The sequence below is a fragment of the Macrobrachium rosenbergii genome, chromosome 23 (genome assembly GCF_040412425.1).
Source record: "Macrobrachium rosenbergii isolate ZJJX-2024 chromosome 23, ASM4041242v1, whole genome shotgun sequence".
In the NCBI taxonomy this organism is placed as follows: domain Eukaryota; kingdom Metazoa; phylum Arthropoda; class Malacostraca; order Decapoda; family Palaemonidae; genus Macrobrachium; species Macrobrachium rosenbergii.
In genome coordinates, this window is record NC_089763.1 from 34,407,778 (window position 1) to 34,432,777 (window position 25,000).

Here is a 25,000-nt window from a genome sequence, read left to right on the forward strand (position 1 = left end):
ATTGATAGAGAATGTTTAAAGCACTTATCGGTAGTAAATGTTGCCAGCACTTGTTGGCGATGAATGTTGACGGCATTTATTGGGAATTAATGTTGACAGCACTTATTTGGATTAATGTTGACAGCACTTATTTGGATTAATGTTGGCAGCACTTACTGGCAGTAAATGTTTAAAAAATTGGTTGGCAGTAGACGTTTAACTTAGTTTTTGGCTACGATTGTTTTTCAGCACTTACTGAAAATTAATGTTGACGGCACTTATTGCAAAGTAATGTTTAAAGAACTTATTGCATAATACTTATTGGACATTAATGTTTATGACACTTATTGGAAATTAATGTTTATAGCACTTATTGCAAATGAATGTTCGAAGAACCTATTGTACAGCACATCGGAAATTAATGTTTAAAGAACTTATTGTACAGCACATATTGGAAATTAATGTTTAAAGAATTTATTGTACGCACTTATTGAAAATAAGTGTTTATAGATTCACACACACACACACACACACACACACACTAGCGTTGAATGTTTAAAGAACTTAATGGAAATCAAAGTTTAACCAACTTATTTGGGAGAAATGTTTAAAATATTTAGTAACAGTAAAGGTTTCGAGCACTTATTACAATGAATGTTGACAGCACTTATTATCAATGAATGTTCAAAGTATATATTAGCAATGGGAGTTTAAAACTATCGTTTGAAATGGTATAATATCACACTTTACAGCAGCAACTGATTTTGTACATTTGACTGTAAAGGGGATTGATATTTGCAGCAATGCAAGATTAGAGAATTTGACATCATTGGAAGTTGAAGGCTGCAAATAACAGCGGTAAATATTGAATCACTTGACGACAGAAAAAGTATTAGAAACTTTTGGTATCATTGAAAGCCTAAGATAACGTTAGGAACCAGAACTTGTCATAATTATTTGTGTGTATATATATATATATATATATATATATATATATATATATATATATATATATATATACATACATACATACATACATACATACATACATACATACATACACACATATACATTTATATACGCGTACAGTATACATATATGTATACACACACACACACCTTTTAGTAAAACAATAGTAGATTAAGAATATGGAGATTTTTTTTTTATTTAACAAATGCAATAAAAAAATAATCATTCAGACGGACTAGCACCGATGATAAATTTCATGGATACCTAACAGAATTCTGATATGCATCACCCTTTCAAACATAACCATTTCAAAGATACACAGATATCATACGGACTTATTTTAAAAGACGCTGAAGATACATTTTTGAAATCCATAATTCATTTTCCATGATTCATTTCCTCACTTGAGACAGACGTCCCACTGACACATTAAGATACGTTACGTCTTCGGGCTTGGCCTGTGGGTGTTGGGGGGCGGCGGCAGGGGAGGATGTGACCGTGGGAATCTGGTTAGGGGGTAGGGGAAGGGGAGGGCTGGGTAGGGAGATGGATAAAAAGGAGGAGACAGGTCCTTCCTGAAGCTTTACATATATTGTAATCAGGAGTCTAATGACAGATAGACCCTTTGGCATGCTTGTTCCATCGTTAAATCGGTAATGTTCGCGTTCATGTTCTCTTGAACGCTCATTTCCCGAGAGGACCTCTTCAGTCTTCTTCCTCCCTCCTGTTTCTCCTTCCTAATCCTCCTCCTTCCTCCTCTTAATCCTCCATTTAATCCTGATTCTTCCTTCACTTCATCTGGCTATACGAAGGTAAGGCCATTATAAGGAGGAAAATGAAAAAAAATTAGCAAAAAGAAGGAAGGGGTGAGCGGAGGGGGATGTGGGGTAGGTAGGGAGGAGGGGGTCGTGGTTGGATTGAGGGTAGGGGGAGTGGAAGAGGGGAGGGGCCAGGTGCCCCCAAAAAATGCCCCCCGTCTACGTGAGCAGAGCAGCTCAGTAACAAATCAACTTAATGAACTCTTACCTAGGGAAATAGCAATGTCCCAGTTAACCCCGGGGACCTCGGCCCCCTTCGCGAAAATTGGCGACAGAAGAAGAAGTAGTAGTTAGTGTGAATAAAAAACACAAAGCGACACTAATTCAAAGTAGTGGTTCTCATGCATTCGTTTCCTTTTAGGTAAATTTTTGCAACGAGGATTACAGATGTCCACGATGCCATTTACACACAGAGAGAGAGAGAGAGAGATTCATAGAACTCAGAGTGAGATTGGGACCCCTCAACCAGTAAAAAATAAAATAAAAAGGGAAACTAGTTAACAGTCAAATAAAATTAGAGCCTACAACCGGATAAAAAAATATATAAGAAACAAAAAAGGGGGGAAGAAGGGGTGGGAGTGTCGGCGGGTGACTTCAATGCCTGTCTGACGCAGCAAACGGTTCTCGTAAGCATCGGGTCGTCATTAGCGATCTAGCATGAAACTCCCGTCTGATATTTAGCCGCTTTTTACCGTCTCCTTAAATTTAGCTGTTATTGCCGTCGCTGGGACGAGATGAAGAAGGAAGGAGGAGGAGGAGGAGCAAAAAAGAGAGAGAGATAAAAAACAGAGAGAGAGATTAGGAGCTAATGAAGGAAACGAAGTCAGTAGAAATCACCTAGCCCTGTCATTTCCAGCGGTTAGTTGAAAAAATACTAGGAATGAGGAGGTGACGCTTTTTAACGGGGAGTGAAATCAGTCGGAATTGAGTGAAGGCGGGTTATCAGAGGTGACAGAAATAATGGAGGAGGAGGAGGAGGGGGGGCGGGCGGCCGTCTTTTGCGGAGACAGGGATCCCTCAGAGACAGGATACAAAGGCGGCAGAATGGACAGGAAGGAACAGAAGAAAAAGGTTCGTGATGATTTGCTGGGCGGTGATACGGTGCAAATGGGGGTCCTCTCTCTCTCTCTCTCTCTCTCTCTCTCTCTCTCTCTCTCTCTCTCTCTCTCTCTCTCTCTCTCTCTCACACACACACACACACACTTATAAGAATTACAAAGGCTAATACATTGCTAATTTGACAGCTCTAGTCTTTATGTTAACCTGGAGAGAGAGAGAGAGAGAGAGAGAGAGAGAGAGAGAGAGAGAGAGAGAGAAGAATAGTTAGTGTAAGGTAAGGAAAGTAAATACAATGCTAATTTGACTGAGGTCTCGCCTTATCTTTATGTTAATCGAGAGAGAGAGAGAGAGAGAGAGAGAGAGAGAGAGAGAGAGAGAGAGAGAGAGAGAGAGAGAATAGTTAGTGTGTAAGGTAAGAAAAGTAAATACAATGCTAATTTGACTGAGGTCTCGCCTTATCTTTATGTTAATCGAGAGAGAGAGAGAGAGAGAGAGAGAGAGAGAGAGAGAGAGAGAGAGAGAGAGAGAGAGAGAGAGAGAATAGTTAGTGTAAGGTAAGGAAAGTAAATACAATGCTAATTTGACTGAGGTCTCTTATCTTTATGTTAATTAAGAGAGAGAGAGAGAGAGAGAGAGAGAGAGAGAGAGAGAGAGGGGGAGAGAGAGAGAGAGAGAGAGATGGTTGTAAATCAAGGGAAGTAAATGAATTTCACTGGAAGGAGAGAAAAAAAAACGGAGCAGACCCATTTGCCCTTTGCATAAACATTGAAAGCGTTACGTTTCATAATATCTTGCGGCTTAATTATGCGAACATGAATTTTAATTGCTGTTGTGAAATCGTTGTCAGTTCCATCTTGTCAGCATTTACATACACTTTGTGCAAGTTTCAAGACAAGATTTTGGAATGTGCCTGCAAACGACATCATAAATGACACCTTGTCATGATTAAGCTACTCATCTGGCAAAAGCGGATATTTTGTCACTGCAGTTTCTCCTCACATGCAAAGCAGTTTGACATCTCTGTTTCAGTTATAAATTAAAGTTAATATTTTGGCTTTTTAGAGAATTATTTACATTACAAAGCTGCCTGTAGCAATTAAGTGCAATGATGTGGTCTGTTCTGTGTAGAAAAAGTGTGTTTATAAGAAAAAATGGTGTCTTATGATTGAGATATTTATCTGACAAAAGCGATATTTGGTCAAGTGTAATTTCTCCTCACATGCAAACCAGTCTGATGTCTCTATGGCAGTTATAAATGACAGTTGATGTTTGAACTCTGGAGAATTGTTTACATACCAAACCTGCCTGTAGCGATTAAGTGCAATTTGGTGGTGTGTTCTTCGTACAAAATAGCTGTATATTATTAAGAAAAAATGGTTAATAATTATTTATCCATCTTCCATAATGCAACAGGACGGGAGATGGAAGACTCTCTTCCTGCGGAACCCCCCATTCCATCAGCGTAATGGACCTTACGGTTTCCCTTCCATCGATCATGGCCACTCCTTCTGTAATCTTTGGCTCCTTCCTATCCATCAATTAGCCATCAATTCATTCAACTTCCTCCTTCCATTCGCCGGCCGATCTCCCCTTAATTGGCCGGCGGTCAGCGGCGATCGCCCGGAATGTAATTACAATCGGGAGGGCGGCCGCGTCTAATAAGCGCCGATAATTGCCGGCGATTATCGCTCGGGCCCGACACGGTGTATCTCCCTGATCAAACACACGGGTAGAAATAATCGGAGGAAGTTGCTTGGTGTACTATATTCATCCAAGGATGGTACAAAAAAAAAAAAAAAATAAAATAAAATCGTAGATAACGACACCGAAAAATTACGGTTCTTAAAGTATGGTCCGTTTGTACGTGAACGTCATGGTGATGTAAGGACGATACGTGAATGTACATGACCCATATATTACCCCGTTGAAATTACCGTCGCATATTGTTTTTGAACAGGTACGGATCGTGTACTCGACGCACCCGTACGTTAAGTATGGGTTCGGTTGTACGTGAACAGTACCGTCCGTGAAGTAAGGACGGTACGTGAGCGCAGATAACGTAAATAATACGATTTTAAAATTACCGTCGCATATTGTTTTGGACAGGTATGGGTCGTGTATTGGACGCATAAGTCCGTAAACTTTGCGGTGTTCGTACGTGAACGGTATCGTTCGTAAAATAAGGACGGTACGTGAACGTACATGACCCAGATAATACCCCCTTTAAAACTGCCGTCGTATATTGTTTTTGAATAGGTACCTGCGTAAAGTCCGTGCGTAAAGTGTGGTCCATTGGTACGTGAACGTAGATGACCCAAATAATACCCTTTCAAATTCAGTAAAACTAATAAAGGAATATAAATACGATGACTGAGCTGACACGAAATACAAGGACGCGTAGGGATCTGGTGTGAGCGGTAATGGCCGTAAAGAGGCCTGAGAGACAGTGAAGTGGCCAGCTATATCACTATCACCCTCATTACGATCACCATCATCTTTATCATAACCATCTTGACCATTGTCGAGTCAGGGTCGGGTTTATTTTCATCACCATCATTTGCTCGAATCATTACCGTTATCAGAAGCACTATATCATCAGTATTATCACCATCGTTTCCAACACTTCATCATCACCATAGTTATTTTCGTCACATACAGTGCATTCTGTCACCATCGTCGTGACCACCATTTCCACCATGTCGTATTCACTGTCGCCTCGTAAACAACGCAGTCATCAGCGTTAATGTCACCATCATTATCACCATCATTATGAACATAATTTTCACCATTATTTTCACCATCAGTGTCAACCACCAGTTTCACCATCATTATCTTCATCACTTTCACAACAGTTTCGCCATCATTACACCATCATACCGCCAAGTTGACCATCATTATCACAATTGCCTTCACCATCATTATCACACTTAACCTCACCATCATTGTCGTCATTATTTATCGCCACCAGTTTCTTAATTTCACCATCACTATTACCAAAAAATTCACCATCATTTTGGACATCAGTTTCCATCAGTTTCACCATCATTATGAACATCAGTCTCCATCAATTTCACCATCACATATTACTAACAACTCTAATGCGCCATCATCATGATATCCATTCCCAGTGTCAGCAACGCAGTTCTGCGTCACTATCACGACATTGTCACCTATACACTACCAGCATCATTATCACCATCACTATATCACCTACACACTATCAACATTATCACCATCACTATGTCAACTATACACTATCAACATCATTATCGCCATCACTGTGTCGCCTACACACTATCAACATCATTATCACCATCACTATATCACCTACACACTATCAACATTATCACCATCACTATGTCAACTATACACTATCAACATCATTATCGCCATCACTGTGTCGCCTATACACCAGCAACATAATTATCACCATCACTGTGTCAGCTGCTGTATACACTGTCAACATCATTGTCATCGTCACTATGTCACCTATACACTATTAACATCATTATCGCCATCACTGTGTCACCTGTACACTATCAGCATCGTTATCGCCATCACTATGTCACCTATACACTATCAACATCATTATCACCATCACTATGTCACCCGTACACTATCAGCATCGTTATCATCGTCACTATGTCACCTTTACAACATCAACATCATTATCGCCATCACTGTGTCACTATACACTATCAGCATCTCTATCACCATCGCTATCATTCGCAGGCGAGTCCTCGCATTAATTAACGAAATTTGTCATCAAATTTTATATAAAAAAAAAAAAATAAATAATTTCCACATAAATGAAAAAGTTAAAAGTTAGATATTCAAAAGTTGATAAATTTATTTCGAAAAGGAATTTAATCCTTTGTAGATTTTTTCAGTATATATTTTTGTTATAAATAATAATAATGATAATAATAATAATAATAATAATAATAATAATAATAATAATAATAATAATAATAATAATAATAATAATAATAATGTGTGCCCCACCAAGGCACTTGTTAGAATACTTGTATCAGAACTTGATAAATAAGGCAGGTCTAAAAATTATTTCCTATTTTCTCTCGAAATGTATATATTTAGAATAAACAGCAACAACGAATGCGATAGAAGAAAGAGCGGGAATAGCTTATAACCCCAAAACAAAGTGAGGTGTATGGAATTCTCTCTCTCTCTCTCTCTCTCTCTCTCTCTCTCTCTCTCTCTCTCTCTCTCTCTCTCTCTCATATACCGTATGTGCGTCTCATCCAACACCATCGGGAAGATAAAAGACAGGTTTGAAAACTGTTAATGAGAATCGTCACCTCTTTCCAGCCTTTCTTTCTTTTTTTTTTTCCATCACACCTCTCTCACCTCTCTCTCTCTCTCTCTCTCTCTCTCTCTCTCTCTCTCTCTCTCTCTCTCTCTCTCTGTAATAATGCAAAAGGTAACACGATGAATAAGTTCGAACTGGTTTAATGGAATGGATAAAACTGAGCCATTCATCTCTCTCTCTCTCTCTCTCTCTCTCTCTCTCTCTCTCTCTCTCTCTCTCTCTCTCTCTCTCTCTCTGTGGATTTCAGTCTTCCGGCCCAAGAAGAGGCCCGAAAGCTGGAGGAGGAGGAGGAGGAGGAGGTGATGTGTTCCTCCTCTCCTCCGCAGAGCAATCCATCCATCGGCGTAATCACATGTAATTTCTAAAGGAGACACGACCAGAAGCCGTGAATAAATTACGCGAAAAACGCCACGACTGTGTAATGGGGAGCTCAGAGGACCGAGAGAGAGAGAGAGAGAGAGAGAGAGAGAGAGAGAGAGAGAGAGAGAGAGAGAGGGAGACCTCGCGCGAAATTACACGTTTCGTAATTCGTGCTATTATGCTGGATGGCGAGAAGGTCTCTCTCTCTCTCTCTCTCTGCTGCTGCTGTTCTTAGAGAGAACAGAGAGAGAGAGAGAGAGAGAGAGAGAGAGAGAGGTGATATGTAAAAAAAAAATGAAAGGTTGGAAAGAGGTGACGGTTCTCAGTGGCAGTTTTCAAACCTGTCTTTATCTTCCCTATGGTGCTGGGTGAGATGCTTGTACGGAGAGAGAGAGAGAGAGAGAGAGAGAGAGAGAGAGAGAGAGAGAGAGAGAGAGAGAGAGAGAGAGAGAGAGAGAGGTGTCCATCTATTGATACTCATACAGACTGACAGGGAGAGAAGCTACCTTTTAGGTGTTTCTTTAATCCAATACAAATTTATTTATCACCTTTAAATTTACAAGGGTTTCAAAGAGAGAGAGAGAGAGAGAGAGAGAGAGAGAGAGAGAGAGAGAGAGAGAGAGAGAGAGAGATTATGTCTACCGTCTGTATTTGATTACAGATAAATCTCTATTGGCTTCTCAGAGACGACAGTGACCTAACCAGCTCACACTAGGCGCCCAAGATTTTGCGAAAGATTATCAGCAATGTGTTTTTTGGGATGAGGTTGCTGGCCTTATACCCATAACATCTCCAGTGTAATCCCATGTAATTCCCCAAGTTAACTCCCCAAGGTTTAAGAGGAGGTTTAGGAGGAATAGAAAAAAGAATTGAAGCTCCAATGGGGAATAGCTGAGGTCGACTCCTGAGGCGATGATGATACTAGAATCGTTCCTTCCTACAAAAGATGCGCCAGGTTGGAGGAGGAGGAGGAGGAGGAGACTTCCTCCCTCCCTCAAGGAGAAACGGAGGAAGAGTCACCCTTTCCTCCCTTCCAGCAGCCGCAACAACCGTTCTCATTAAGTGAATAATGGAGGTCTTTGACGCGAGCGGTGGAGAAAAACAATAAACTTCCGATAAACTCCTTTTCATAAAGCGATCCGAAGATCCGGTTGAGGAGGAGGGCCTCAACCTCCGAAAAGGGGGCCAGGCGCCCCCCCCCTCCTTTCCCTCCCCCTGTACCCTCCTGTCTGGTATCCTGAAGGGCCATAGCTGGGGACCCTCCTTCCATACCTGTGTTCCCCACCCCCACTCCCCATAACCCAGGCCCAAAGTGAAAAGACCTTTATTTTTTTTCCCTTTCCTTCGTATCATCATCTTCTTCGTCTTCTTCTTCTTCTTCTTCTTCTTCTTCTTCTTGTCATTGACATTGTTCGATCGGAAAAAAGTAGAAGCTATTGTCTGCCATACCTGCGCCTTAAAAGCCATCTATCGGCGGAACTTGTAATTAACAGGCCTCTTTGCTATCGATGACGTCATTCCAGATTCGACAGGACAGTCCGCCTTTAGGGGAATGTTGGAAACTATCGATAAATACCTATTCGACAGTCGACAGTCTATATTCTTTGCAACTTGGCAAAATTAGGACGCATGCCACGTGCCAATCTGATTCCAGTTAATTAGGCCTTGGCTTTCACAGGTGTGGTAACAGGGGTATTTTTTTTAACAAAAGAAGTTCTCACACCTGGGGCTCATCGCCTGTCCGGGTTCGACGTTAGGTTCCTAATGTGCCATTCATGAATTCTTTAAATTATGTTTTTCTGTAACGCTTGAATGTAGGCGTACATAATTATGCCTATGATGATTGCCTTGAATCTCTCTCTCTCTCTCTCTCTCTCTCTCTCTCTCTCTCTCTCTCTCTCTCTCTCTCTCTCTCTCTCTCTCTCTTTTCTATAGCCATTTCTCACTTCCCTCTGCTCTATTTATCTCTGACTACCTCCTCCCCACCTCTCTCTCTCTCTCTCTCTCTCTCTCTCTCTCTCTCTCTCTCTCTCTCTCTCTCTCTCTCTCTCTCGGGAGAGGGTTAGTTAGATAAACTTTTAATTGAAGAAGAAATTGTCAGGTAAATTGTGACATGCGAGGAACGCAAAATCATTTCCCTTACCTTCATAAGAATTGTAAAGATCTCACGAGCTACTCTTTGAAGTAAGAGCCCGTGCTGGCTAAAAGCGAGTTCGGTAGGACAACAGAATCTTTATTAGTTGGTATTCTGACTCGCCAGTTACCATGATGAAATAAAAGTGTGCATCGGGTAATTACTCTAATTGTAATTAAATGACATAATGACAAGAACCTCAGTAATTACCCTTGGCAGAATAGGAGTAATTACAGTAGGCAGTATCGCTGTTAATTACCTGAAACAGAGCCGCAGTAATTACGTCGACTTCAACCTCCATGGATATCCGTGTTTGCGTGCGTGCTTGTGCGTGCTTGTTTATGAGTGTGTGCGCGCTTGCACGCCTGATTGCCATCACGGCAATTACAATTATCTCTCGTGATATTAACCGCTGGATCATCAGAAGGCCCGATTCACACGGCGTCTGATTTTGCATACGAGTGGATGAACGCCAGAAAAGACGTCAGATCACTCAGTTGTTATTGTCTTGATCTGATTGTTCTGCGTTGGCTGATGTGGCAGATTGTTTTTGGGAGGTTATAATAATAATGGTAATAATAATAATGATAATAATAATTCGGAGAGATAATTGCAATAAGCTAGTAAGACTTTAATTATTGTTTGCTATTAATTTTGAGGGGTGTCAATAATAATAATAATAATAATAATAATAATAATAATAATAATAATAATAATAATAATAACAACAGACAAATGAAATTGATCTAATATCATTTCATGTATACATACTGACATACACATACACACACAACATATATATATATATATATATATATATATATATATATATATATATATATATATATATATATATATATATATGTCGGTATGTGTATAAAATTTATATTAGATCAATTTCATTTGTCTGTTATTATTATTATTATTATTATTATTATTATTATTATTATTATTATTATTATTATTATTATTATTATTATATAACAACAGACAATAACATTAGTAACTGCGAAAAAATAAAAGTTGGCTCTAAGAAGGCAAGTGTGTGTGTGTGTGTGTGTGCTTTTGAGAGAGAGAGAGAGAGAGAGAGAGTCCATTAAAATACACTTCCCTATTGTTTGCCAAAGCTAGAAGCATTCGATTGGAAAAAATGGATTGAATTCATTAGAATTCAAAAAACAACGAAAAATATCCGAACCAGATTCGGAATGAAAATATAATGACTTTCATTAAGGGTTAAAAGCATCGATGTATATCATCTATTATCGAGCTCTTCAATCAATGGAGGGGTTTCGGTGTTTTAAAGGAAAAGGGTAAAACAAGTAATTACTGCTGCTGCTTGTCTTAATACTAATGGTGATATTGCTCCAGCTGTCACTTGCCTCTGCTACTGGTCTTGCTACTCCTGCTGGCTTTGCGACTCCTGCTGGAGTTGCTATGCTGTTGGTCTTGTGACTCCTGCTGGAGTTGCTCTGCCGTAGGTTTTGCAAGTCCTCGTGCCACTCCTGCTGGAGTTGCTATGCCGTTGGTCTTGCGACTCCTGCTGGAGTTTACTCTGCCGTTGGTTTGCAAGTCCTCGTGCCACTCCTGCTGGAGTTGCTATGCCGTTGGTCTTGCGACTCCTGCTGGAGTTACTCTGCCGTTGGTTTTGCAAGTCCTCGTGCCACTCCTGCTGGAGTTGCTATGCTGTTGGTCTTGTGACTCCTGCTGGAGTTACTCTGCCGTTGGTTTTGCAAGTCCTCGTGCCACTCCTGCTGGAGTTGCTATGCTGTTGGTCTTGCGACTCCTGCTGGAGTTGCTGTGCCGTTGGTCTTGCGACTCCTGCTGGAGTTGCTATGCTGTTGGTCTTGCGACTCCTGCTGGAGTTGCTCTGCCGTTGGTCTTGCGACTCCTGCTGGAGTTGCTCTGCCGTTGGTTTTGCAAGTCCTCGTGCCACTCCTGCTGCAGTTGCTATGCTGTTGGTCTTGCTGGAGTTGCTCTGCCGTTGGTCTTGCGACTCCTGCTGGAGTTGCTCTGCCATTGGTCTTGCGACTCCTGCTGGAGTTGCTATACTGTTGGTCTTGCGACTCCTGCTGGAGTTGCTCTGCCGTTGGTTTTGCAAGTTCTCGTGCCACTCCTGCTGGAGTTGCTCTGCCGTTGGTTTTGCAAGTCCTCCTGCCACTCCTGCTGGAGTTGCTCTGCCGTTGGTCTTGCGACTCCTGCTGGAGTTGCTCTGCCGTTGGTCTTGCGACTCCTGCTGGAGTTGCTCTGCCGTTGGTCTTGCGACTCCTGCTGGAGTTGCTATACTGTTGGTCTTGCGACTCCTGCTGGAGTTGCTCTGCCGTTGGTTTTGTAAGTTCTCGTGCCACTCCCTGCTGGAGTTGCTCTGCCGTTGGTTTTGCAAGTCCTCCTGCCACCCTGCTGGAGTTGCTACTCAGTAGTTCTTGTGACTCCTGCTGGAGTTACTTTGCTGTTGGTCTTGCGACTCCTGCTGGAGTTTCTGTGCCACTGTTGGTCTTGCTACCGTTACAGTGCTGTTGGTCTTGCTTTTCCTGCTGGAGTTGCTATTCAGTGGTTCTCGTGACTCTTGGTGGAGTTGCTATGCTACTGGCTTTACAACTCCTGCAGGAGTTGCTAAGATGGTGGTCTTTCGACTCCTGCTGGAGTTTCTAAGATGGTGGTGTTTTAGATTCCTGTTGGAGTTGCTCCACTAATGGTCTTGCAACTCCTGATGGAATTGCTATTCAGTAGTTCTCTGGAGTTGCTCTGCTTTTGGTCATGAGACTTCTGCTGGAGTTGCTATTCAGTAGTTCTTGTGACTCCTGCTGGGGTTGCTGTGCTATTGGTCGTGTGACTCCTGCTGGAGTTGCTATTCAGTAGTTCTTGTGACTCCTGCTGGGGTTGCTATGCTATTGGTCGTGTGACTCCTGCTGGAGTTGCTATTCAGTAGTTCTCGTGACTCTTGCGGGAGTTGCTACCCTATTGGTCTTGCGACTCCTGCTGGAGTTGCTCTGCCATAGCTCTTGGGATTCCTGCTGGAGTTACTGTGATGTTGGTCTTGGGACTCCTGCTGAATTTTCTACAGCTGTCACTAGCCGCTGCTGTTGTTCCTGCTACCTCTTCTGAGGTTGCTGCAGCTTTAGTCTCTAGCAACTTTCTCTCTCTCTCTCTCTCTCTCTCTCTCTCTCTCTCTCTCTCTCTCTCTCTCTCTCTCTCTCTCAAGCTCAGGCATAAATGTGTATAGACATCAGTAGCGCTTGTATATGTTTGTGTGTGTGTGTGTATATATATATATATATATATATATATATATATATATATATATATATATATATATATATATATATATATATATATATATATACACACACACACATGCGCTACTTATGTTACTGGTCTATATGTGCACATGTATGCCTGAGAGAGAGAGAGAGAGAGAGAGAGAGAGAGAGAGAGAGAGAGAGAGAGAGAGAGAGAGAGAGAGAAAGTTAAGTATACCTTAGTTTTACCAGACCACTGAGCGGATTAACAGCTCTCCTAGGCCTGGCCCGAAGGATTAGACGTATTTTACGTGGCTAAGAACCAATTGGTTACTTAGCAACGGGACCTACAGCTTATTGTGGAATCCGAACCACATTATAACGAGAAATGAATTTCTATCACCAGAAATAAATTCCTCTAACTCTACATTAGCCGGCCGGAGACTCGAACTCGGGGCCAGCGAGTGCTACCCCACAACTCTACCGACTCGCCCAACGAAGAGCTGAGAGAGAGAGAGAGAGAGAGAGAGAGATGTTGACAGAAACAAACACTTTGTATGTTGCCCGTATGTGTGTGTAGCAGTGTATGTGCAATCTAAATATCTGTACACAGATTTCTATGCCCCCTATAATTACACATGAAAAAACGGGAACAAAAAATACTTCAAAGCACCAGAGAGCATCAGAAAAATCCCTGTACATTCATTATCAGCTCAATCGTTAAGGGGGAAAAAAAATTTGTATGGATTTTCTTTGACAAATCTCCGATAAAAGATTAACACCTTCGTTTTTTCCCCCCCTTCTAAATGATTCGAGACATCTTGGCAAAAGTCCCTTTCACCAGATATTAGCTCTCCGCTGGCGAAGGATCGGATGTCTTTAAGGGTCAGGCAGCCGCGTCTGGAGACCCTGGACTCGACCTAAAGGTGGCGAGAGGGCGCGGCCCCCCCGCGGAGTGTGCCTATTGTCCGTGCATAGATAATGACTGTGGAATCTTCATTGTTGCCCGCCAGAATTGTTTCTCTGTGGGTTCTTTTCCCGCCATTCAGCTCCCGGTCATTTGGCGCATTCTGGCGTCCTTTCTGGCGGGTTTCCGAGCTCCTTTTGGCGCGTTTTTTTTTTTCTTCTCGCTCTCTTATTCTCTCTCCTTTCTTTAGTTCCTTCGACCTTTTCAGGATCGCTCTTAGGATCTCTCTTTTTTTTTTTTTTTTTTTGGCCCATTGTGGGATCTTCCTCCCACAAGATCGAGATGTATGTGTGTATGTATGTATGTATGTACGCTTGTGGCTTTTGTTTCTCTTTTTTTTTTTTTTTTTCTGTTTTTGTTTTCCAGACGCTAATGCTACTGGAAAGATATGTAGCGTCAGTCTGGAAACGGTTTGGAATCTCTCCTTTGCGGTTTCCAGGCTTTTTTTTTTTTTTTTTTTGCTGTCTCTGACGTATGGAAGGAAGGGTTGTGTAAACATGTGATATCTCTCTCTCTCTCTCTCTCTCTCTCTCTCTCTCTCTCTCTCTCTCTCTCTCTCTCTCTCTCTCTCCCTCCTTTTTATCGTAAAATTTGCATAGTAAATGACCCATCAAAATTAAGTTAACATACGATCCACAAAGCCAAATATTAAAAAAAAAAAATTCAGGTGATCATTAGAAACTTCTGAAAGATCAGTTAACGGATGATGATCCTCAAAGCAGAATATTAAAAACAATCAGCAGATTATAAAAATTCCTCACAAATTATTGTAACCAACGATCCTCGAAGCAAAATATTGAAAAAATTCTGCTGATCGGTGGAAAGCGATTCTAAAGAGAGAATTTAAAAGAACGATCCTTATATTTAAACAACGATCCCTATATTTAAAGAACGATCCTTATATTTAAAGAACGATCCTCAAAAAAAAAAAATTAAAAAGTCAACGGATCGTGTAAAAAATATCCTCAGAAGTTAGCAAAAGATACTCAAAGTAAAAGACTAAATCAACCTGTCGGTTAAACAAGATAAAATCCTAAGAAGTCCAACGATCCTAAAAACAAACATTAAAGAAAACAGCCGATCCATAAAAAACCCTCAAAATATAATTTAATCAATAATTCTCAAAGCAAAACATTAAAAAAATCAACCAATCCGTAAAACAATTCCTCAAAGAATAATGAACGATCCTCGAAGTAAAACATAAAAAAAAAATCATCCGATCCTTAAAAAATTACTCAAAAAATAATTTAACCAATGATCCTCAAAGCAAAACATAAAAAAAATCAGCTGATATTAAAAAAAATATTTAAAAAAATTTAACGAACAATTCTCAAAATCCTAAAAAATTTTACCAACGATCCTCAAAGCAGAACATTAAAAAAATCAACCGCTCCTTTAAAAAAAATCCTAAAAAAAAAAAAATGAGGATACTCACCATCCTTAACCTTCTTAGGGTCCTCGTCTTCGTCCTTGCCCCTGAGGAGACGGGAGATGGCCGAGACAGAAGGGGCCGTGTTTCTGTCACACAGCCCGTCCTTGATTAATCTGTCGGGACGGAAAAAGGACGGGTGTGAAAAAATGCGAAATAAAAATGAAACATTCAGAAAAGTGAACGAAGGTAATGAGAAAAACTTGACTATAATGACAGAACGATAATGGAAATCTGATTATTATTATTATTATTATTATTATTATTATTATTATTATTATTATTATTATTATCCGGAATGGAAAAGAATCAAATGAAATATTCAGAAAAATGAACGAAGGTAATGAGAAAACTTGACTATAATGACAGAACGATAATGGAAATCTGATTATTATTATTATTATTATTATTATTATTATTATTATTATTATTATTATTATTATTATTATTATTAGCCAGAATGGAAAAAGAATCAAATGAAATATTCAGAAAAATGAACGAAGACAATGAGAAAAACTTGACTATAATGACAGTAACGAAAAGGAAAATCTGTTCATTATTATTATTATTATTATTATTATTATTATTATTATTATTATTATTATTATTATTATTATTATTATTATTATTATTCAGAATGGAAAAGATTTGTTTGTAGACCTAAAAGTCCATTATTAGGTTAAAACAGAAAAAAACAGAAAATAACAAATGTAAATAGACAAATGAACAGGTAATTGTCAATAAAATCAGTCACTAATTGAATCACAAACAATATGACAACAACAGTAATATGAAACAAACAGACGAACAGCGAAAGAAAGTAATTAACATAACAAAAAAGCATCTTCTTGCCTCTTTAAAGCTGAAGCCTAATCGTTTTGCAGTGACCATGCCCAAGGCACTGAAGCTAGGTAAAGGGTTTATGGTTGCCCGTTCCGTCGGACTCTCAGTTAAATTGCTGTGCCTTCTTTAGACGTAAAGAAAGTTGGTAATTGGAAATTTATGTATTCCTGCACTGCATTCTCTCTCTCTCTCTCTCTCTCTCTCTCTCTCTCTCTCTCTCTCTCTCTCTCTCTCTCTCTCTTTTTTTTTATGGCCATATGTCTTTCTTCTCTCTGCTTTGTTTTTCTCTCTCTCTCTCTCTCTCTCTCTCTCTCTCTCTCTCTCTCTCTCTCTCTCTCTCTCTCTCTCTCTCTCTTATGGCCATATGTCTTTTTTCTCTGCTTTGTTTTTCTTTTTTCTCTCTCTCTCTCTCTCTCTCTCTCTCTCTCTCTCTCTCTCTCTCTCTCTCTCTCTCTCTCTCTCAGAGCCCAAGAACGAACGGCAGCAACGGGAGCAGAAGCAGGGGCCTTCGCAATTGCATGCGACGCACCAGCAATCAATAACCTCGTAATGTCACTTCGGTAGGATCATAGCCAGAGACACGCACGAGAACGACAGAGAGAGAAAAAAAAAAAGAAAAGTAGAAACAAAACGAAAAACGAAGGAAAAGGTGGATAAAAAAAGGAAGCTGATTACAGACGCTGAAGTAGGATTTGGCTTTTTTTTTTTCCTTGTTTATTTTTATTTTCAGTTTTCGTGTTTTGGTTCTGTGACAGGATCCGTGACATCTTCTTCAGGTTGGGAGGGAGACGGGAAGAAGGAATGGAATGAGAATGATAACGAGGAGGAAGGAAGGGGGAAGAAGCAGTGGGATAACGAGGAGGGGGAGGGAAGGGAAAGAGGCAGTGGGATGAGTTGGAAATGAGGAGAAATAGGTAAATGAGGGAATGAGACCGGAAGAGAAGGAAAAGGGGAAAGAAGGAAGCGAGAATTGAAGGCATTAGGAAATGCAGAATAGATGACAGGAAGGGAATGTGTAGAGGAATGGAAACAGTTTAGGAAGATGTTGGAGTGAGAAAGGAAGGAAGGAAGGAACTTTGGGGGGAGGAAGGAGGAAAAGGATTTAAGGATAGAAAGAAGAAAATAAAACAGTAAAGAAACTTAGAGAAGGGAGGGAAAGTTGACATAACAGGAGAGAGAGAGAGAGAGAGAGAGAGAGAGAGAGAGAGAGAGAGAGAGAGAGAGAGAGAGAGAAAAATTAAAACAGGATGCTGATGATGTTTTGTGATCATGGTAAGGAATCTAAAGCTATTAAAGCATATATATATATATATATATATATATATATATATATATATTTATTTATTTATTTATTTATTTATTTATTTATTTATTTATTTATTTATTTATTTATTTATTTATTTATTATTCCTGAGGCACAAGAAAGAATAATTACGTAAAATATACAAATAAATCAACACATACCATAAATTACCAGATGGATTGTATAACTGAAATGTTATTTCCAAAATAAATGCGTAGGTGGACAGGTAAACATTTGCTAAGCATTTACGATTAGGCGTTCAATCTCTCTCTCTCTCTCTCTCTCTCTCTCTCTCTCTCTCTCTCTCTCTCTCTCTCTCTCTCTCTCTCTCCTTGGCATTCATAATGTGATTTTTTTCATTACAGGATGATTTAATTTTTTAAGTGTTTTATATATATATATATATATATATATATATATATATATATATATATATATGTATAATATATAATGATTGATAATTTTGGATAAATATATCTTTTACCAATTGACAAAATATTTAGAAATATTGTCAAGAATGAGAATATAATTATATCTTGAAATATTTTCATTCATACTAAATTATAATCGTAATCTTTACAATATTTCTAAACACTGAAAGATTAAGATTATAATTTCGGAAGAATGAATATAATGAACAAATATTTTCTATAGTAATTTATGTAATATATATATATATATATATATATATATATATATATATATATATATATATATATATATATATATATATATATATATATATATATATATATATATATATATATATATATGTATGTACAGTATACATGTATATATGTGTATGTGTATGTGTCCCTCGTACGTTTACATGCGTGCGTGCGAATCAGCAAATCAAGACTTCCACGCTATTCATCTGACTGCGCCTGTTTATCAAAATGAGCCTCATCACAGGGCCGAGGTAATTGACTGGGCTTCGCGTCCTCATTACGCTTTGCCTTCCATTATCTCCAAATAGGCAGCCGTGATCTCGGGAGCACCGGAGCCAATTCCCTTTTTTTGCACCCGCCTCCCCTCTCGTCCCTTCTTCATTCCATTTAATTACAATTATTCAGTCCTTCGCTGGAACAATGAATGTATTCTGTGTTCGCGATGCCTCGAGCCGCCGCGCTCATTGGCCGGGGGCTCGGTGACGTCACGGTGATTGCAGCCTCGCGATTGGTCCGCCGCCGTTGCCATGGTTACAGATGACGGTGATTAGCAAGGTCTAGATCCGGGGGCCTTTATGCAAACGCCATCTTGCATGCTGTGAATGATTACGCGTAATGCTTGCTTGCTTTTTTGGTGGGGGTAATTACGCTGGCGGCAATCTAGTTCCTTATTCCTCCTCCTCCTCCTCCTCCTCCTCCTCTCCTGCGATGCTTCCGTTAAGGAAGCCTGGCGTGAGAGGAGTTCTGGCTCTCTTGAGTCGGAGCCATGATCTGCATATGATGGCTCTCTCGATCTGGAGCCAAGGTCTGTACATGATGGCTCTCTCGAGTCGGAGCCAAGATCTGCATATGATGGCTCTCTCGAGTTGGAGCCATGATCTGCATGAGATGGATCTGTCGAGTTGGAGCCAAAATCTGTACATGATGGCTCTCTCGAGTTGGAGCTAAGATCTGCATATGATGGCTCTCTCGAGTTGGAGCCAAGATCTGCATATGATGGTTCTTTCGAGTTGGAGACAAGATCTGCATATGATGGCTCTTTCGAGTTGGAGCCAAGATCTGCATATGATGGCTCTTTCGAGTTGGAGCCAAGATCTGCATATGATGGCTCTTTCGAGTTGGAGCCAAGATCTGCATATGATGGCTCTTTTGAGTTGGAGCCAAGATCCGCATTTTATGGCAGTTCCTGCCATATGAACATAAGTAACAAGGAACTCGAAGAAAACTTCCACAAGTAGCAAGGAACTAACAAAAATTCGGACAAGTAACGAGTAACTAGAAGGATAAGATTAAACATCTACAAGGAAAATGAAACGAAATATTTGCATATACCCTAGAAATTGCATGAAATCGTTCACGAATAACAACAGGTAACAAATGCGCCGGAGTTTCTTCGGCGCAGTCGAGTTTTCTGTATAGCCGCTTCGGGGTATAATCAAGGCCACCGAAAATAGATCTATCTTTCGGTGGTCTCGGTGTAATGCTGTATGAGCCGTGGCCCTTGAAACTTTAACCACGGCATGGTGGTGGCTTATCCTATATCGTTGCCAGAAGTACGATTATGGCTAACTTTAACCTTAAATAAAATAAACACTACTGACGCCAGGGGTCTGGAAATTTGGTCCGTTTGATTATTGGAGGGTGGATGATCAACATACCTATTTGCAGCCCTCTAGCCTCAGTAGTCGTTAAAATCTTAGGGCGGAGAGAAAAAGTGCTGACAGAATAAAGTTCGGACGGAAAGACAGGCTGGCGTAATAGGTTTCTTTTACAGAAATTAAAACGTGGCGTTAAAAGTAATTATTAATAACAGGTAAATAAATAAAGCAAATGAAGAGAAAGTGCTCTGTTGAGCAAAGTCATCTGCAAGGATAAACAGTTTATCCTCCCCCCCCGGATGTCACGTGACCATTTTTTTTCGAGGGGAACCTAATTTATTTTTTTAAGGGTAGGGCAACCCAATTTCCCTATCTTCCACGAGACAGAAGAAACTCTACCAGTCTCCCCCACCCCCCTGAAAAAAAGGGGTGGGAAAGGTGGTTATGGGAAAGAGAGGAATATACAGTAGTTAACATCATGGAAAATTGATGGTTATTTGATCAGGGAAAACGGAACAAGGACACGAGTTCCGAAGCCGAAGGTTAAATTCAGTGGACGGATCCTTAACCAATGGCCGAATATCAATAAAAATTTCACTGTAGAAAAGACAACCCAATATGCAAATTGTTGTGCCAGCCGAAACTGAACTAATTGGTAAAACTCCTGTAATTTCTTATAGTATAAATGATAGAAATTGTATTATTATTATTATTATTACATTTGGAGCAAGCCTACAGGGGCCGTTGAGTTGAAATTCAGGCTTCCAAAGACTATGGCGTTCACTTTGAAGAAGTAACAGAAGATAATAGGAAATATAGAAAGAAGAGATCAGTTATTAGAAAAGAATGATAAATGAATAAATAAGTAGGTAAAAATAGGAATAAATTCGACTATAGCGCTTAACATCGGAATTGAACATATGGTAAAACTCATTTAACTTCTTGTAGCTAAAATATTAAAAACTGTAGCTCTTCATTTATAGATAATATATTTCTTCCTGAGATATTCAAACCTTTAGACGCATATTCAATGACGCCACAACAGAAATGCGTGAAACCCCTTGGGTACTGTTTATTTACGCCGCAGTAAGCCACTGTGATGGATGTACGCATGCGTGAAATAACGAACACGTTATACTCCTGATTCTTGTTTAGTTTTCTTAGTGATGTTTGAATTTCGGTGCAAAAAACATGAGTGAAACGCTTCCTCTCTCTCTCTCTCTCTCTGTCTTTACGCTACATGCTTACGTGCGTATGGCCCACGCATCGGCGCAAATAATTATATAGAGAGTATAATATGGGGTAGATTTATTCAGCCGTTCTGGTTTGCACAAGTTATTTATTTTTCAGCCAGTGTAGTTCTGGTTTATATATATATAGTTATTTATCTTTGATATATATATGTTATTTATATATATTCTACAATACAGTATATATATATATATATATATATATATATATATATATATATATATATATGTGTGTGTGTGTGTGTGTGTGTGTGTGTGTGTGTGTGTGTGTGTGTGTAAGACGCAGTCTTTGCCAGTCTAAACAAACAGTCATTAGCAAACTGATCTGCCGCAACCAAGTAATTTTCGTCCTCTTTCTCTCTCGTTCCATTTTACCTCCCTCCTCCTCCTCCTCCTTCTTCTTCTTCTTCTTCTTCTTCTTCTTCTTCTTCTTCTTCTTCTTCTTCCCATTGCGTTGGAGGTGATGGCCAATTTGTAATTATCTTTTTCCGCTGCATAATTAATCTCGAAATCGGAGCCGCCAATTAGTGTCATGGATGTCAGGGAGACACGCCCCCCCACAACAACCCCCACCGCCTGAAATTCCACTCCCCCCCTCTGGGTTCTGGAAACTGGAAGGGTGGCTGGAATGAAAGGGTTTGGATTCTAGACGGGGTTGGGGAAGAATTGAGGGAGGGAGTAGGTGAGGAATATTTGGAGGCTGAGAAAGATTTGAAGGTTTGAGGTTAAGAGAGAGAGAGAGAGAGAGAGAGAGAGAGAGAGAGAGAGAGAGAGAGAGAGAGAGAGCTATCAATATCAGGACTGAACAATGAAAGAGAGAGAATGGCGGAAATTATGTCACCTTTAATATTAATATCATCATGGTTAAAAGAGAGAGAGAGAGAGAGATGTATATTTGATGGTAACATGATTTAACTATGAGAGAAATATGGAGAAAGAAAGATTTTATGAAGCATTACAGAGGCTCTTGGTATTTATTGAGATGCGTTTCCATAAACGATATTCAGTTATCGAAAAATCTTATTTTTCATAATTATCTTATTTTTCATAATTATCTTATTTTTCATAATTTTTCTTGACTGTCCTATTGTATGATAGCGTAATGAATAAGTTAATGGCGTTTTTGACTCAATATACATGACTGCGCAAACGTTTTAAAACAACAGTTTCTTCGGCGCAGTCGCGTTTTCTGTATACAGTGTATAATTGAGGACACGGAAAATAGATGTCTTTCGGTGGTCTTGGTATAATGCTGTATGAGCCGCAGCCCATGAAACTTTAACCACGGGCCGTTGGTGGCCTGTCCTATATCGTTGCCAGAAGCACGATTATGGCTAACTTTAAACTTAAATAAAATAAAAACTATTGAGGCTAGAGGGCTGCAATTTGGTATGTTTGATGATTGGAGGGTGGATGATCAACATACCAATTTGCAGCCCTCTAGCCTTAGTAGTTTTTAAGGTCTGAGGGCGGACAGAAAAAGCGTGGACGGACAGACAAAACCGGCACAATATTTTCTTTTACAGAAAACGAAAAATCCAAAAAAGAAATGCAAATAAGAAAAAATTTGCTTTTAAAATGAGAGTTAAACACACACGTTTATCTAGCCCAGGCCTGAAGGAGATCTGAAGAGTCAGGGGAAAACCAAAGCGAGAAATGTGCTCCAAAGACTGGCGGTAGAGGGACAGGAAGTGCCAAATAAACTATTACCCAAATTCAATTTTTTTCGTGCGTCTTAATTTGATTTTTTGTTCAACGGAAGGAGGGAAAGAGAAAGAGGAAGAGGAGTAAAAAAAGAATGAGGGGAAGCAAGAGTAAGGGGAAGTACCCAGTAATATTTAGAATTAATTTTTTTTTTGATATGTCTTATTTTGAGTTTTTCTTAATGAAAGAAGAGGATTAAAAGAGAAAAGAGAACGAAGAGTAAGAAAGACTTAATAATATGTAAAATTCAATTTACTTCACTGGTCTGATTTTGAGTTTCCCTTCATCAAAGAAGACAGAAAAGAGGAAGAGGAAGAAGAGAAATAAAAAGAGGAATAAGAGAAAGCAAGAGTAAGAGGAAGTATCAGTAATGTGTAAAATTCATTGTTTTTCACTGATCTTATTTTGAGTTTTTCTTAAAAAAAAAGGCATAGAAAAGAAGAGGTTTCTTAACAAAAAAGGCATAGAAAAGAAGAAGAGAATTAAAAAGAGGAACAAGAGGAAGTAAGAGGACTCCTGTCAGGAAAAAACCATAAATCGCCCCCAATAACATCAGCACGAAGCGTGAAACATGCACGGACTTCAGGACTGGGTCACAAGTGATGATTTTATACCGGTGCAAAATATAACGATGTCATGCTCTTATCCCTGTCGCATGTACGTACAGGGTCTGTGCGTGAAAAAATTATTATTTTTATTCTTCGTATATTTTTTATTCTTATTTTTAAATGTCTCTGTAGTTATTCTTTCCTTTTTCTGCCCCGTCAACCTTGTCAAGTCTTGAAGGAGTGTCAAGACACAGTAGGGATTGACTTGCAAAGCTTGGCTTGTATTGAAATGATTGACAGGGTTGAGTGAGATGGAGTTTTTACAGTTGGTTGTAGAGTATATTTCTCTCTCTCTCTCTCTCTCTCTCTCTCTCTCTCTCTCTCTCTCTCTCTCTCTCTCTCTCTCTCTCTTCTGAAGTGTCAGTGCTCTGTGTTAGATTAGGTTATTCAGCATAGTTAATGAATCATCTGTCATTATTACAGTAACTCAGTGGAAAATCTCTCTCTCTCTCTCTCTCTCTCTCTCTCTCTAATCTCTAATCTCTAATAATAATAATAATAATATTTATTTTTTCTTGTTGATGACCCTCGTCTTTGTATCGCCAAATTATTCTCCATAATTAACGAATTTCTCTCTCTCTCTCTCTCTCTCTCTCTCTCTCTCTCTCTGTACTGAATCTCTTCTCTGTGTCTCATAGTCGATGTCCAGTGTCTATGCGTCGCCAGGTAATTTTTCCATAAGTAATAATTCTCTCTCTCTCTCTCTCTCTCTCTCTCTCTCTCTCTCTCTCTCTCTCTCTCTCTCTCTCTCTCTCTCTCTCTCTCTCTCTCTCTCTTTCTACTAAATCTCTTCTTTCTGTTTCTTAGTCGATGACCAATGTCTGTGCGTCGCCAGTCGCCATACGTAATAATTCTCTCTCTCTCTCTCTCTCTCTCTCTCTCTCTCAACCATAGTCAATGTAACGATAAGATACGCGTTGCCAAAAAAAAAAAAAACGCCTGGCCCTCTTAAGTAAACATACGCAAACACGCGCTCACGGAATTACAAGAAAAAGCGTAATAATCTAATACACACACTCACAGAGACGCCTAATAAACACGCGTTATTTCCCGTGAATTGTAAATCATTACTCGTTTTACCCATAATTCAATACCATCGACTCGTGGTGTCTTCAAACACAAACCTCTTAGATGACAAGTAGGGTCCTTTGCAAAGCGTGCTAAGAAGCGTATAGCTACCGTTGTTTGCGCTAACCAAACCGCTTGGAGACCGCTACCACCGCAGTCTGCGACCGCGTTAATTTTTTTTATTTTGGGTTAGCTGTAAGTAATGCTAGCGTCTCCTTTCGCTCTAAATATTGCTAGCGCTTTTTTTTTAAAGCTAAAATGTCTGCCACCATTTTCTGCAACGCGGCGCTGTTTGTATGAGCTTGCTAACGCCGCATGCGCGCTAACTTTGCGCTTGCAGGTGCGCTGTCATTTTTGGGAATTTATTTTGCTCTGGAAGGTGCTCTATCGCGTTTTGCGATTTTTTTATGCACTTGGAGACGCGCCATCATTGTCTGCAATTGAATTTTGCGTCGGAAGATGCGCTATCATGTTTTGCAGTTTGATTTTGCGCTTGCAGATGCGCTGTCTTGTTTTGCAGTTTGATTTTGCGCTTGCTGATGCTCTGTAATGTTTTGAAATTTGATTTTGTATCTGCAGAAGCGCTGTAATGTTTTGAAATTTTATTTTGCGCTTGCAGATGGGCTGGCATGCTTTGCAATTTGATTTTGCACCTGCAGATGCGGTATCATGTT

At 39.7% G+C, this 25,000-nt stretch overlaps 1 protein-coding gene and 1 long non-coding RNA gene across 2 annotated transcripts in view; one reads left to right on the plus strand and one right to left on the minus strand.

Annotated features, from left to right (window-relative positions):
- The window catches only part of LOC136851473 (uncharacterized), a 544,852-nt gene that overhangs the window by 160,566 nt on the left and 359,286 nt on the right, over nt 1–25,000 (plus strand). The window lies entirely within an intron of this gene.
- The window catches only part of LOC136851468 (paired box protein Pax-7-like), a 116,766-nt gene that overhangs the window by 39,567 nt on the left and 52,199 nt on the right, over nt 1–25,000 (minus strand). The window contains exon 4 of the mRNA XM_067125571.1: nt 15,291–15,400. Coding sequence (XP_066981672.1) covers nt 15,291–15,400 — 110 coding nt within the window. The remainder of the gene's footprint in view (nt 1–15,290; nt 15,401–25,000) is intronic.